The 15,179-nt window shown below is 41.6% G+C and overlaps 2 protein-coding genes across 5 annotated transcripts; one reads left to right on the forward strand and one right to left on the reverse strand.

Annotated features, from left to right (window-relative positions):
- The first annotated feature begins 1,910 nt into the window (after positions 1–1,910).
- On the forward strand, positions 1,911–7,470 carry LOC120672693. Of its 3 annotated transcripts, none has more exons than XM_039953234.1 (5): positions 1,911–3,892; positions 3,980–4,990; positions 5,191–5,334; positions 5,876–6,165; positions 7,273–7,470. In XM_039953234.1, the coding sequence occupies exons 2-4, from the start codon at positions 4,868–4,870 to the stop codon at positions 6,134–6,136; spliced, it is 528 nt and encodes a 175-aa protein (XP_039809168.1). In that variant the 5' UTR covers positions 1,911–3,892; positions 3,980–4,867; the 3' UTR covers positions 6,137–6,165; positions 7,273–7,470. The 3 variants fall into 3 exon arrangements, with proteins under 3 accessions (XP_039809168.1, XP_039809177.1, XP_039809160.1); XM_039953243.1 differs by lacking the exon at positions 7,273–7,470 and adding an exon at positions 6,702–6,943; XM_039953226.1 differs by lacking the exon at positions 7,273–7,470 and having other exon boundaries at positions 5,876–6,308.
- Positions 7,471–9,293: 1,823 nt separating this feature from the next.
- LOC120672711 (probable inactive histone-lysine N-methyltransferase SUVR1) lies at positions 9,294–12,442 on the reverse strand. 2 transcript variants are annotated; one of them, XM_039953256.1, is made up of 5 exons: positions 12,234–12,439; positions 11,817–12,116; positions 11,023–11,112; positions 10,289–10,653; positions 9,294–9,657 (listed from the first exon to the last, which is right to left on the reverse strand). In XM_039953256.1, exons 2-5 carry the CDS (start codon positions 11,931–11,933, stop codon positions 9,651–9,653), a joined length of 579 nt encoding a protein of 192 aa, XP_039809190.1. In that variant the 5' UTR covers positions 11,934–12,116; positions 12,234–12,439; the 3' UTR covers positions 9,294–9,650. The 2 variants fall into 2 exon arrangements, with proteins under 2 accessions (XP_039809190.1, XP_039809200.1); XM_039953266.1 differs by lacking the exon at positions 11,023–11,112 and having other exon boundaries at positions 12,234–12,442.
- Positions 12,443–15,179: the final 2,737 nt, after the last annotated feature.

The raw sequence follows: 15,179 nt of genomic DNA on the forward strand, positions 1-15,179 counted from the left end.
AAAAAACTGCTTCAGTACGAGTAATACCAAGGTAAAGGCAAGAACAATGCTGCCCTGATCGCGAGAAGCGATCAGGGCAGCATGGCGCTTACTTGGATGAAACCCTAGAATTAGGGGTGGCGATGCGCCGAGAGTTGTTGTTTGCGAGACGTGATGACGTTCTCTCTCCCTTCATGAATAACATAGGGTACATATTTATAATCCGGAGACTTGGGAAACAATCTAATCCTATCTTGTCCCGATCGGACTCTATCTCTAATCTTGAACTAAATCTAAAGATACATGGCCCATGTAGCCCAAATGCTCACGCAGGAGCCGATTTACAAGCCTTCTTAATCTTCTGCTTTAAGCCCAACTGAGATTGGTCTTATAGACACTCTTATGACACTTTCACTGAGATTGGTCTTATAGACACTGCTACATAATTTTTTGGTTGATACTTCCATAATTAATTTGCATAAAATTCCTATGGCATTTCAATGGGAATGGCCTAAAACTGACCTATAAAATTCCTATGACATTTCAATGGGAATGGCCTAAAACTGACCTATGTGTGTGAACTCGTTTAATTGAGTACCTGGTCGTTTCACATTATTTTGGTTTTCTTGGAATTGGTAGTTTCACATTATATAAGGCCGCGCCGTTTTCGCGGCCTGCTAAAAGGGCCACGTTAGCCTAAAATGTTAGCTCCATCCAATACGGTTTGGATGGCTCGATCCATCTTGCTGATTTTTTTGCTGTGGCTCATGGACATTTTCCCCTATTGCTGATGGACACATCTCATACCTTGGCAGCATATGCCGCATCGATCCATCGCTCATGACCAGTCACCTAGCATCGATCCATCGCTCTCATGACCAGTCACCTAACAGCTACTCTGTCCAGAGAAAATGAATGGTTCTCCCATTTACTGGCACCTAATATAATTGTACCTCTATCATAGGCCAGCAATAACTTAAATTATATGACATGCGACTGTAATAACAAAGGTTAAAGATACTCTTGGTTAAGCACCAAAATGCGAGCTTGTAGGCAGTCATTAAGAAGGCTGCAAACATATAACTGTGTGGTATTATATGATACTAACATGCCCCTAGGCTCTAATAACATTGTTATAGTATTAGCTTGTGCCAATGTGATATTGTATCTGTGCACACCAATTTTCCAAGAACAGTGATTAAAACATGAAAAGTACACGGCTAAGCTAATTAAACATATGCCTAAAGCATTTTATGTTCACCATAGGACATGTCACTTTGGATGAACATAGCAGTAATTGGATTCTTGTCTCCAAACATGAAATGTCATTTCAAGTGAACTGGATGTCAATCGGTGTATATCAATTGGCTTCTACAAGTGAATAGTAACATCAAATGTTCATGATAGTGACATATCACACAAGCAATGACACGTGCTGCTCCCATCTCTACTGAATGTTTGGTCATCTCACATTAATTCATTACGTGCATTATGATTCTTTAGTTTCTGCCTTTTTCTTATTTGTCATGTTCTTATGAACATTTCATCGCAGGCTCCATATCCTACCTATATAAGCATGACATTATATATAATCCATATGATCTGGTGTTATGCTAATTGGGTCACTCTATTGCCTTTTTCTAGCATGCCTATTGAATTTCCAGGTGCAAATACAATGTGAATGTCTGCAGTGTCAAATCATATCACATTAATTTCTTGCATCTAGCTTGCTGTTGTCTTATTGTGCATGGCTGCAGTGTTAAGTCATGTCATATTAATTCCTTGCAGCTGCCTTGGTGCTATCTACTTATTTGTCGTGTCTTCTATCAACAGTACTTTTTTATTCCCTTCAAAAAAAAATAGTGCATTTTTATGTTCTTCTCCTGCCTATATAAGAGTGCTGATGCCTTGGTTCAATTGCACCCCTCCTCCATTCCGCACTTGGTGCACTGCCTGCTCGGGATAGTAGTGTAAGTTCCACACATTCTAGCATCACAAGGCCCTTATTATATTTTGTTGTAACTATCAACATTTAGTACAGACATTATAACTGGCAATATGGTCATTCTTTTTTATTACAATCTTTTCATGCCTCAATAACAGTGCAGCACAGAAACATGCATGTAATATTCATGCCTCAATAACCATGCTATTTGTTTCATATATCTTCTTTCTGGTTAATTCATTCATCCTTATTGCAGTATTTTTTTGGCTCCTAACATTACTTTCTTTTTGTTCATTTTCCTTTTAAAATATATATTTCATTAACTATTTGTTGGTTGCACTTCCTTTCATTATTAGTAGGATTGCTAAGAAAATATACATATATAATCACTATTTTAAATAGCGGGCTATAGCGGTGCTATAGCGGTTTTCGCGGAGCTGCTGCTATGAGCACTACAGTACAAAATAGCGGGCTATAGCGGGCTGTAGCGGCGCTAATAGCGTTTTGAGGGTCCTGTCGCTAAATCCTATAGCCCGCTATTTAAAACGTTTATATATAATGGTGTGTCCCCCCATGCATTATGTCCTAAGTAGAGGTGTTTCATGCCATTAGAACCCACCCAGCACCCTCCTTCCCTTAAAAAAGACAAGTGAGTGTAATTGATCCATAAGGTATCTATTAATAAAATGGATATTACTGTCATTTTTTTAGTTCATACATAAGGCCGTCATGTGTGTTTGGTTCCACGGTAGTCTATGTTTCCAATCACAAAGGAGTCGTCTATGTTTCCAATCACAAAGGAGTCGAGAGATTATCCATCAATTATTATAAAAGGTCAACCAAACCAGTTCTAACGTTATTACCAAGGGAAACTATTGAACAAGGTCACTAGATCCTTCTAAATAGAATAGCATAATAAAACGTGGGTCTTTTGGAGCGAAGAGGAAAAGGGTTAATTTAGGTGAAATGTTTAGTATCATATGCCTATAGTTCACTCATAGCTTTTAACTTCAAGTTGACCTATAGAAACTTTTGGTTGCATCCAAACTCCCGTCGGCTTGGGTTGTGTGAATTAATGCTTTTGCGTTAGGTTTGTCGATTAACTCATATCCATTGATAGATCACCTGCTAATAGCAGATCAAATTTCAGTTTCAAACTGTACAGTTGTTTGTGGGCATATCCCCTGGCAAACTATGATGACACAAATTAAAGGTTTGTATATCCTGACCAATTTTACTTTTATTGCAGAGAATATATAGGGAAACATGGTATATATTCTCCTATTTTTAAAATAATGATAGTTTGGTTGCATTACAGACTCATGGTATTTTTTACATGTATATTCCGGCGACTAAGATTTTGCATAAGGTTGTCAAAGAACTAGGTGGTACCGAACCAATATATGAGAATGTATCATGGCCTGGTTCACAACTAAAGCATCATGTCTCTTTCTAGATTCTAGCTAAAGGCCACAATGAGGGTATGGTTAATATTGCTATATGTAGGTTGTCAAATGAAGGAACTAGAGAAGACAATGTCTATGAAAATATAGCACGCGATGCTCTACATTTTCTTCAGGATGAACATGGTATTAATGTTCTTTGATAATAATTGGTTTTTAGCTGAAGAACTAAGATTGAGATGCATTCCCATGGTTAAGAATTTGATTGAGAGTGAAAGCATTTATGAATTTGTACATACCAAGTGTTTCATGGTGCTAGATGTCATAGATTTTGCTTCTACCCTTTTCATGAATAAGGTGTATGAAGTGGAAAATGAACTAAAAAAAGGCCATGTGCGTGCTAATATGGCAATTGTTTTAAGAGCTTGCACTTGAGATCTCAAAAGTATAGGCCAGTCATCAACTCAAGAATTGCGCTCACACTATGGTTCATACCATGCTATAAAAGGGAATGAGATCAAAATTCATCAAGCCCTATGCTGATTATATCAATCTGAAACACAAGGTCAGTAGCATTTGTTGCAAGTTCTAATTTATTATACACATCATCCTCATTTCAAACTAAAAGAAGGATAACTTTTTGTGCTTTTAGGTGGGCATAGTCAACATCAACAGTGGTCTAAAAATTATTTTAGATCAAGTGGCATCCAAGGCAGGTTTTCAATTGCCTGTCCTTACAATTGATCATGTGATTGGTGGTGGGTACATAGGAAATGTTCAATTAAATCCCTCAAAATGTGCATCTATTCCAAATTATGTCGCGTGCAGCAATGTGCAAGGAAAACAGGTATCTGAAAAATTTGAAGCTGCCAATAGTGCCATGTACCAGGCTGTTGGTTTCATATTAGATACTTATAGTCTCAGTATCTTGGATCCAAACTTTTATGTATTGAGTGACCTCAAAAAAGTTGAAGCTGCCATCAAATGAGAATTGCATGTATTAGCACAAAGGTCATCTACGGTTGAACGGATTGCACATTGTGCTATAAATGATGTCCATAGCCTAGCTGCCAAGTATGATGGGTCCATTAGTGAGAAAGATGCTGAGATTAACGACGTGCTGATTTCTATGTGCATTGATCTGTCCAGACATTTGAATGCTGTGTACTAGTTTATTGATGTTGCATGGAAGAACTTTAGGGTTTGATTCTCTCAGTCCAATGTAAATTATTAGTTGCCCACTTTTGATTTTTTTAAAAGATATGTAATTATTGTTATGTGACGTGTTTGCCATGGTCTGGAGTGGCTAGCCAAGCTATTTGTTGGTATGCCCGCTGCCTAGCCGCAGCGAAGGGCTTCGATAGCTAGTTTCACATTAATTAATGTTTATGATACTACTATTTAACCGAGGGAGGGCAGTGAATGAGAGTCCCCAGGCCAGCTGTGGTCTTCAATAGCATTGCCGGTGGCCAACAACGGCCGTCGCTTCGCATTCGCAAGAAGTGAGGGGAGAGGAGAGCCCGATCGTCGGGGAGGAGCAATGCCGCCGAAGCGGGGTCGAGTGAGGAAGAGAGATCGGCGGATAGATGCGGCCATCGACCACTTCGTCGCCATGGGGTACACGGAGCGCCAAGTCCGCGCCGCTGTCACTGCGCTCCTCAAAGTGAGGCTCTTACTGTGTGGTTCAACTCGCTGGGCGGGGTTTCAAGTTCGTGAGTCACCTACCATTCTGGATGGCGGTTTCAACTTCGTAGATTTCGTGTGCGGACGAGCCTACTAGCTAGCACTAATGGCGACCTCGTTACCTACAAATGAACGAGTTTTCTCTTCGATTTTGGGATGTGGGTGACGGTTGATTTCTAGGTGTACCTGGGCACAGATGCGTGGATCTTCCTGGAGGACGACTCCTTCCTCGTCGTCCAGGAAAAGCTCCTGGAGATGGAGGACGAGGAGAAGAAGTTGCTGCCACTGGAGCAGGCGGCCCAGGATGTGCAGGAACAACCTCAGGTGATTGAGCTCATTTCCTCCCTCATCATATTCCACCCGTGCCTGCTCTGCTTCGCTTAGTTGTTATTCTTCCATTTTTTTTGCATTTCGTGACTCAAACCAATTAGAAACTGTACATTTCGTTGCTGTCTCCGAGAGAGAATTGCAGATCTGGCTAAGATTAGGAACAGGGAGAATTTTGCAGAGGAAGGATGTTTCCCCCCATTTCCTTGGGAATTGTTTCGTTCATGCGCTTGAGCCAGCCCTTTGCGAACCCAGATTGAACATGGCCAACATGGATTCATTAGTAGTGGTCATATTGTGAAGGGTTCATCAGGTTCACCCTTTCCATAGTTAGGTCAACATGTTATTTGATTACTACTGGAAGCCCCGTTATTCTCAGATTTACCTTACTGCTCAGTGTGACACTGTATTTGTCACACTGAAATATAACAGGTCGTTACAAAGTGTCTTGATGTATAATTTTGGTCTCAATTGTCATCTAATGTACGAAGCATATTCATTCTGTGAAATTCTTAAATCATCTTGATGTATTTTACAGAAACAAGAACCTGCAGTGGATGAGGTATCACCAGAAAATAGCATGCCAGTCTTAGAAGTGCACAGTGCGGTACCAGCTGGGACTCAGTCATCAGATGAGGATGCCGAAGATCCCATGGTCATTGAACCACCTGCTCTTGAAGCTGTAGTGCCACTTGCTGAAGCTACAAGGACTGGTGAAACTAGGCGTCCTTGTTATGGATGGCTTAGTGAGTCAGAAGATGAGGAACAACAAACTAGTCAGCAAGAGGAAGTAGCTTGAGTAGATGTGATGTGCAACCCAATCAACTGGTAATGTCTCCAAGCTTTGATGTCCCTTACTATTTTGTCTGCAATTTTCAACTTTGTGTTCTCCAAATATTGGCATTTAGGTTGTATGTAGTAACACATATTTTCAAAGAAAATGGGAGTAAAGTGGGGTTTGAGGGATGCAACTAAGTGAAGGTTAAAAAAACTAGAACCTGGTGGATTCTGATGTACAGGACAGTTCTTACATTCTGTACCCTTGTTCAGTCTGGTACCCTATTCACAATTGTTAGATTCTTCATATTGTATTTGACAAGTGTTCGTACAATTTTACTGGACCTTTGGTTTTTCTTTTGTGCCTTTTGTATTTGTTAATTTTGGAACCCCTTTTAAATTGAGGGCAGTGTGGTGTTTTGCTTGAAATTGAGGACTGTTGAACCGAGTGACTTTGGAAAAGATTAGTTATGATGAAATTAGGTACATAGTCTTCAGTTTACAGCCTTATGTAATGCATGTATTGGAGAGTCTCTGGTGGGTTGTCAGCCAAGGACTCACCCATGGAGATACCTTATCTATTGCAGATGGACTAATGGCTTTATATGGTGTTCCTAATGTAGACAATCCATAATTCCGCATGTTGTTGGTTAAGGCTAATCCTCGCATTGGGATTGGCATCTATCTTTTGTTAATCTAAATCATTGTCAAGAATGCAAGGGGACAAAGACCATGTGTTGCTACCTTGAACGAGTGTTTAATTTTGGATACTGCTGTTCTGTTCAACTTGGTGTTGGTATGTGGAATGTTAAAGAGTTTATTAAAATTTATAAAGTGGTTACATGATATTGTGTTGATTTGAGCGCTGATATTCTGAACCTACTAGCTGAAGGGAAGTTTTACCTTTCCAATGGCACAAGGTAAAAACAAAAACATCAGTTCCCGTTTTCGAGCTCGGTTTGCGGGCCGAAGCGGGTCCATGAAGCACGGTGCTCATGCACCTTACGTCAGTCTAAATGGGAGTTTTATGGAGGGTTTCATGACATTAAATACCATCATTTTTGCTGACATGGCAAGAAGAGAAAGATGAAGTTTTATGAGATATGAGGAGAGTTTCATCACCATGATATCCATCTGACACAATGAGACTGTCCTCAGGCCAACCGGAGTGTGGAGGGGTTTGGCCCGGGCCTCTGGCCGGGGAGAGGACGCGGCCGGCGCGCCGCTCACCTCCGGCAATGGCCGCTCGACGCTTGCCAAACATGCTCCACACGAGCAGAGCAAGGGGCCGACGGGTCGGCCAATGATTGTCGTACTTCTATTTTTGTTTTTCGAGGAGAACTCATCAGAACAAACATGCAAATCGACTTTTTCTTACAAGTCCCTTAATTGATTTAGGACCTCGACTTAATTCCACAAAATTGGAAGAAAAAAAATTGTAATCTAATAACTTATAAAGTGTTACATGTCATATTTTCTTTGGAAGAATTTCAACTTTTTTCAAAAAATTTAATTCAAAAATCAATTCATCATATAAATTTTGATTCAGTGCATACACAAAAACTGCTCGCACATGCTGCAGGGACGTCCATGATGCAAGGAATTTGGGATGTGAAACCTATCTATGTCATTGCTCATTTCGCATGTCCCGCCAAAAAAGGGGGAAAAGTCTGATTTACACTCTTGAACTATCACACAAGTTTGATTTTCAACATTCAACTAGAAAACTGGATAACAAAGGCCATCCAACTATTGAAACTGGGTAAATTTAGCCCCTTAGGCGGTTTTGAAGGTGGTTTTCTATTTTGTGAGAACTATAAATATTTAATTTTAATATTAAAAAATTCATAAGTAATTCATTTTAAATCAAAAAAATATGAAATCATTATCAAAAGTTTTCTAAAATATAACCTATCTATTGACATGATACTCTTTAGTTATTCAGATCTAATTTTGTATTTTCATAATTCTTGGTTGCGTGTAGTTATGTCTATTATTTTTGAATAACCAAGATTCAAATAGAGCAATAATAGATAGTTATAATTTTAGAAAAAAATTGGTACTAGTTTCAAATTTTTCTGATTTAAACGAATTAGTTTTGATTTTTTAGATCAAATTAGAATTTCTTTAACTTATGTAAAAATACAAAACCACCTTGAAAAACCGCTCCATGGGCTAAATTTGCCCGATTTTGATAGTTGGATGGCCTATGTTATCTGATTTTGTAGTTGAAAGTTGAAAATCGAACTTCTGCAATAGTTTGAGAGTGTAAATCAGACTTAAAAAAAAAACTGCTCCAAACTTTGCTGAGGGATGTCTCCAAATGGTTTGGGCAAACGAAGGGCAAAAGTTTTGGAGAGAGAGGGAGGTGGGGGGCTTTCCCAGTAGGAGTATTTGAGAGCAGAGAGAAAAGTACTTGATTCCGTATGTGCTTGGGGTTGATGTGTAAAAAGGTCGCACTTTTTTTTAATTAGGACAGCCATTACAAGTCGAAGGGCAAAATGGCACATCAAGGCCTCCGCTCCGTCCAAAGTGGCTTGGCTTCAGTCCGATGGCTCGGATGCCACTCTCCGGCAGCGCGGAAGTGATGCGCTCTTGGACAAATACCTGTGATCTATTACCAAGTTAAATATAGTGATTGAACATGTCCATTGCAAAACGGGAAAAGGAATTGAATCTAGTTATCTAGCACCCCATACAGCAGCCGCTACAAGCTTGGAAATTTAATGTAATCATTCTGCATTTTGCATGGAAGTAGGGCAAAGACGATGAATCCTACAATGGATTGTCTTTCGAGATCTCGTAGTAATTGCTCAATCACTTAATTTATGTATTGAGAAAAAGAATGTCTTTCAAGCCCTCGAAGTAACTGTTCAACCGCTTAATTTATGTATAAAAAATATATATTGTAAGCTGTGTGGTAACCACAACTTGTACAATAGTAAGATAATCAGTCTTTATGAGACGGTTGTTTCGCGAAACACCCATGTCATTATTTCTCCTTCCCCTCAACAAAAATTTTATGTGAAACTGTACCTGACAACCTTTAAGTTCGCTGACATTTCCCAATATACTTATAGTTATAATCCATTTTACTTCTGCAGCGGCATGTCGGTCTCTTGTGATCACTTCTACCCACGGAATATAATGCCAAACTAATTAGCCATACAAATCAGATATAGATCTTCCAACGGCTAAATTATTAACTAATTTAATTTAAGAGAATCCATGATCAGATCCTAAAGCAAATGCCACCAAGTTAGGCATATATGCTTTAGCTAAAAAACTAGTCATATGACACAACATAATAAGGAGGGATCAAAGTTTCTACATAGGTCTGACATGCACAGGCACTGTCGGACAGTAAAAATCTGCAACAACACATCAGCTACATCGTCCCATACTGTCTGCTGCTCCCTGCTAGATAGTTCTACATGTACAAGATACAGGTCAAAGTCAATTCATGGATTGACATCTTGCTCCCGGCGCTAAGAGTTCTCCATCCTCGAAGGCCACCATCTTATGGTCAGTTGATCTCAGCCCCTTAAAGGTTCACAAGACAAACATGCAGTTGATATGGTCAGTGGTTCAAACAGGAAAACAAGGTCCTGATTTTGATAAGAAATATATGATATATGCGGCCCTAATATGGATTAATTCTGCATTATCCTTTGCTAACTATTGCATGGTGTGTATTTAGGTGCCAGATAAATTCGAAGTTTGTGCCCAATAAATTCCTTATTCCAGAAGACAGCTAGTTCCGATCCAGTAGCTGCTGCCCTAAATTTTTTTGTAGCTTTCAGATTTAATTTGGAGGTTTTAGGGAACTTTGGCTCTGATACCCTTTAGCATGTGTGACCACACATGATTTGCACCAACCTGAACACATTGATGTGAAAGGAGCAAAGGTATATACAGCTAACCGACTTCACTTCCTTTATGCATGTATTGGACCATTTTGTTCATATAAAGTTCCAAAGCTCAACTGTTGTTCATACCCAAATAAAAATAATATTTAAACCTAGAGCGTGTTCACAGAAATGGATAGGTCTTGTCAAGTGCACATATTACTATCAGCTAAAACTTCACTCCGGGGAAAATAAAAACTAGTAACAGGAACTGTGTCTGCTGTACTAAATCTAAAGGCAAGAGAGAGTTCAGTCAGAACCATTACCAGTTAGGGCGCACATCCCATCTAGTTGGCCGCTTCCTCTTAGAAGTCAAGGTTTCTGCAGGATCTGGTACATCCTTTTGTGGGACAATTGCCGGCCTTGGTCCATCTGAAAGCATTTCTTCATCCTCTGATTCACTCTCTGTCTCAGACTCTTCACTGATCCATCCATAGCAGGGAAGCCTTGCAGGAGCAGCTCTTGTAGCTGGAGGTAGTGGCAGTACATGTTCCTGGGGAGGAAAACTATTGGGAGAAGCTTTCTGTTCAACGGCTGACTGAGTTTCAGTTGGTGCCTCACTATTCACTGCTTGTGAAGCTTCCATATCATGTTCTGGTGTTGCCTTGTCCTCCGCAGCTTCTTCTTGTTTCTGTATAGAAAGTCAGTCCACTTAAAAATCGGACTGGACAGCAACATAAATCCCAAGCAGCAACTTAGTCAGAATGAGCAACTATGTTAATTCTTGTTAAGATCTCTGATGTGCTTTTGTGCCTAAATTATGCTGAGAACTTCACGGTGTTTACACAGTTCATAGGCCAGTGGTGGCATTTCAAGATCACACAAAATGATGCTGGAAGACCACACTATCCAATTATTCGGTGCTCTATCAATTCCAATACAGTATGTTTCAGTGGATCAATGCTGCAACTTTACATGCTCTGGATTAAGAGAGTATGTGCAACGATGGTATAAAATTCAGGCAGAACACAGACACAGGTGAGGAAGGAAGTGAGTTCACCTCCAGCTGCCCCTGTTCTTCCAGAAGTTTGTCAAGCACAACACGGTATGATCCCTCCTCCAGGAACACCCAGCCATCCCTCCCGTACAGCTTAATCATTGAAACATTGTTACAGAACTCGTTAGTAGTATTCCTTAGTCCTCAATCAAACACTTGTCAGCAAAGAAAAAGAATTCTTCAATCAAACAGACATTCACTTTTCCAATATTTTAAGAATCAACGGAGTAGTTCTTGAAACATAAAAAAAAGTGTTAGCGTTGCTACATTCCTCACACCAAAATGAATAAAAAAAATAAAAAATGTTACACCAGCTCTCTCTCCCGTAGGACGTTGAAGCAAAATTTTCAGTTGCATCTACGATCTGATCCACTGCGCTAGATGATCCAGCAGCGTAACGATAAACCTACCAAAAAAGAAATACAAGGGAACCAAGTAACCAACGAAGCAAAATCTCGGCCGCCCCGTGGGTTCTTGGAGCAGGGAAAAAGGTCCAGTCTTTCTACTCCACGCGCACAAAAATTTCAACTGCGGCGCATCCATCCGCAACGAAATTGCAAGAATCCAGGATGCATGTAACAATCTTGGGAGAAAAGGAGGCGGGTTTTTCGTTTCCATCGTTGGAGGCGGGGCAAGAAGTCCTAGGAGAGGACGAAAGCAGGATGCGCGACAACAAGATCACAGAGTACTGGCTCCCAAGGATCACAAAGATCATGAACCAGCACACAGAAACTAGTGGATTACAAGATGCAAACAAAAAAAGAAAAAAGATTCTTGGAAGGGGAGCAAGCAGCTACCTGTAGGAGGTTGTTGATGATCTTGCGGATTTGGGGCCTGCGGAAACCGTACTGAGCGAGGTGGTCAATGGCGGCGTCGATCCGGCGCTCCCCTCTCTTGGGCCTCGGCCGCCCCATCGCCTCCGCCGTTGCGCTGCGCTGAGCTCCTCTCTAGAGAGGAGGGTGTTGAATGCTCCGCTCTGATTGAAGGCGGAGACGGCACGAGACGAGAGCAGGCGAGCGCTGAACAAAAGCGGAAAAAGGCCTCGTGTCGCTCGTTGGGGGCTCTGCGCTGTTAGGTTCTGTGTTTTTGTACAAGATCTGTTCTAGGCATACAAATAGGGTACCGGGTACAAATTCTGAGTATAGAATCAAGTAGTTCGAGCACTAGATCTAGTACAAGAATAAGAATGAGAGAGAGGTGAGAGGAGCGCAGACCGTCGGTCGGGTTTGGCGCAAAGGGAGGTAGATCCCTGGTGCGCCATTGCTCCAATGGCGCAGAGGAGGTCGGAGTCGGCGAGGAGTGGATCCGGCAGCGGAGGCGGACGCCATAGATCCCGGCAGCCCTCGGGCCTCCATCGGCACTACCCAGTGACGGTGGTGGTGTCGATCATCGTGGTGGTTGTGGCGGCACTTCCCGTCGGCCAAGCATTGCCCTAGATAGGTAGGGGTTGTAGGAGGGGTTCGTGGCGGCGGTGAACCTTGGTGCTGGTGCCTCGGCCCCTCACTGCGATCTTCTTTTTAAACGCACATGGCAATCAGATTCTCAATATTCCAATTTTCTGGAAAGGTGTTATAATTGACATGAAATGTCAGCAAACTCTTTTTGTAGGGACTTGAAGACCAGCTGAACAAGGAACGATTCTCGCAAAGGCATGTCCATTGTTTTGAGCTTGTTTGCCATGTGGCTCATTTCTAAGATGTGTTCTCTGATGCCACCGGGACCACCAGTATATTTCTTAGTCATAAGCTGCTCAGCAAGAGTGGCTAAGTATTCTGAGGCGGTGGGGCAATATGTGATTGACATTCTGACAGCGTCTGCAATTGAACCTTTGATGATCAGGAGGCACTTGCGGTTTGAAGTATTCCACTATGCTCTCTCAATGTCAAATTTCACTAGTGGAAATCGATGCATCGATGACGAACAGCTTTTATCACAGAAGGATCCAAATTCGTCGTGTAAAGAATACTGTGTCAGATTTTTAACGATTAGTGACGAAATTCGGTTCGTCAAAAACGGAGCATCGAGTTAGGCCTGCCTTGACGAAACAGCCAAAACGTCACTAAAATGTTTTTTCCACGACGAAAGGAAATTTCGTCGGGAAACCAGTTTTGCTTCGTTGACGCGTCGCTGAAACGTCACTGGACGCCCGAATCCATGTGTGCACGTTCGCGCTGGCGGCCACCATGGGACACGCTGGCGCTCCACATGGCTTCGTTCACGCTGGCAGGTAACGTGGCGGGCAGCACATGTCATAAAGAGTATAGTGACGTGGCGAGTTGGTAACAGTCCACGTGACGATATGAGCAACTGACACGTGTCATCTTCCAGTTTTCCATGTGTCCTTTCTCGATTCGGTCATTCTCTCGGTGACTCACGTGTCGGTGCCCTTTGTGTCCACGTGTCGCGTGCCTATTGGTCCACGTGTCACTTTCAAGGTGCTGTATGTGGCGTTTTATGGATGTTCCACGTGTCGGTTTTCGGTTGTTCCATGCGTCATTTTCATACAGTTGCATGTGGTGCTTTCGTCACAAAATCATTTTGTCACAGAACTTTTTACTTGGCTGGTTCTGGCTGGCGCCAGCCTCATTCTTATCTTTCCATTCTAGCCCAGCCAACTATTTCATCCCAGCCAGCAGAACGGACTGCATTTCGTCACAGATGAAATGATGCGGCAGAAAATCACAGAAAGAGAGCCACATAAGTTACAACCACATATAGTTCATCACAACACTACAGACAACAGATATATAGTTCAGCACAACACAACAAATAGTTCATCACACCACCAAAATAGTTCAGAACCCACAAGCACCGGAGGTAATGGCAGAATCAGGGCTGAGAAGAGGTACCAGCAACGCTCGCCTGCAAGATTCTCTGAAGGACGAGATAGTTCTCTTCCTGTCGCTTCTTCATGTCCTCATACAGTTGTTGTGTCTAGACCAGCGCTGACTCTACTGCTTCACTCCTCTTCCCGATCTCAGTAAATTCTTCAGTGATAGTAGCTTCTTTTTGTTTTTGCGCAGCAAGTTCTTCAAGTAGCGCTTGTTCCGTAGCTGACGGAGGCTTCAAGGAGCGAGTGCATAAACCAGCATTCTTGAAGAAAGTGGAGTTGGAGCTGTCAGGCGAGATGACCTTGGAAACCACCTCAGCACTGCTCAATGGTGCCTTACCATCAGCAACAGCTTCTGTCCGAATAGTTTCCATTGATATCTATAAAATACATAGATGAACTATTACTTTACTGATTGTAGTAAAAGAAAGTAGTGTATCAAAAATACTGGGAACAAAGAGATTGGATAGTTGCTACTAAATAGTGTTAATATGACACACCACTGAGTTAAAGGGGCAGTCATGAGCCATGCATATTAAAACTATATGATGCAGCATGTACAGAGCATTGGAAAGATGATGACAAAAGCCTTGCAGAAACAACTAAAAGCCATATTTAATCATGAAATTCTAACTGCTGCTAAAGAACTGGAATTGCAAATGTCAACAAAACTAGCCAAATCCTGGAAGAGCAAGGAACCATGCAAGGGGACTTACAACTGCTTCTCTAGCGGCATCACTCATACCATTCTAGCAGTTGGTATGACAGACTTTGAATGCTTTCACAGCATCGAGTTCTTCATTAGATTCCCTAACTAGATGCTGGGATCCCCCCCCCCCCCGTTGACTTCACTGCCTTCGGTATCATTCTTCTTGTTATTGTGCTAATGGATATACCAAAGTGGTGGTCAAACAAACACCGAAACTATGATGATCAAGCAGGAATAACTGACAATAGGACTTGCTACATGTGTGTGTGTGTGAGCACAATTCATTAACAAAGCAAAATAATGAAAAGCTTCCATTATAAGAGTGTTGAGACTTACATATTCATGCAACTGGGCAACGTAGCAGCGAGATCCACTTGACACGTCCACAATTTTCCTTGTTCTGGTCAGAGACTCCCTGCATAAGAAATTATGTCTTATCTAGTCTCCATCATACGTACATATTTCAAAGAACAGCAAGAGCAATTACCCTGTTGCACATATTTGACCACTTATCAACAAGTTGAGACCACTGTGCATTAGTCATGTAGGAGACAGGAGAGGTTGTGGGGATCTCATTAGCAGGGCAGCCAACAAAGTATTTCCTCTTCAATCTATATTGCC

The sequence above is a fragment of the Panicum virgatum genome, chromosome 2K, assembly GCF_016808335.1.
Source record: "Panicum virgatum strain AP13 chromosome 2K, P.virgatum_v5, whole genome shotgun sequence".
Lineage (NCBI taxonomy): Eukaryota > Viridiplantae > Streptophyta > Magnoliopsida > Poales > Poaceae > Panicum > Panicum virgatum.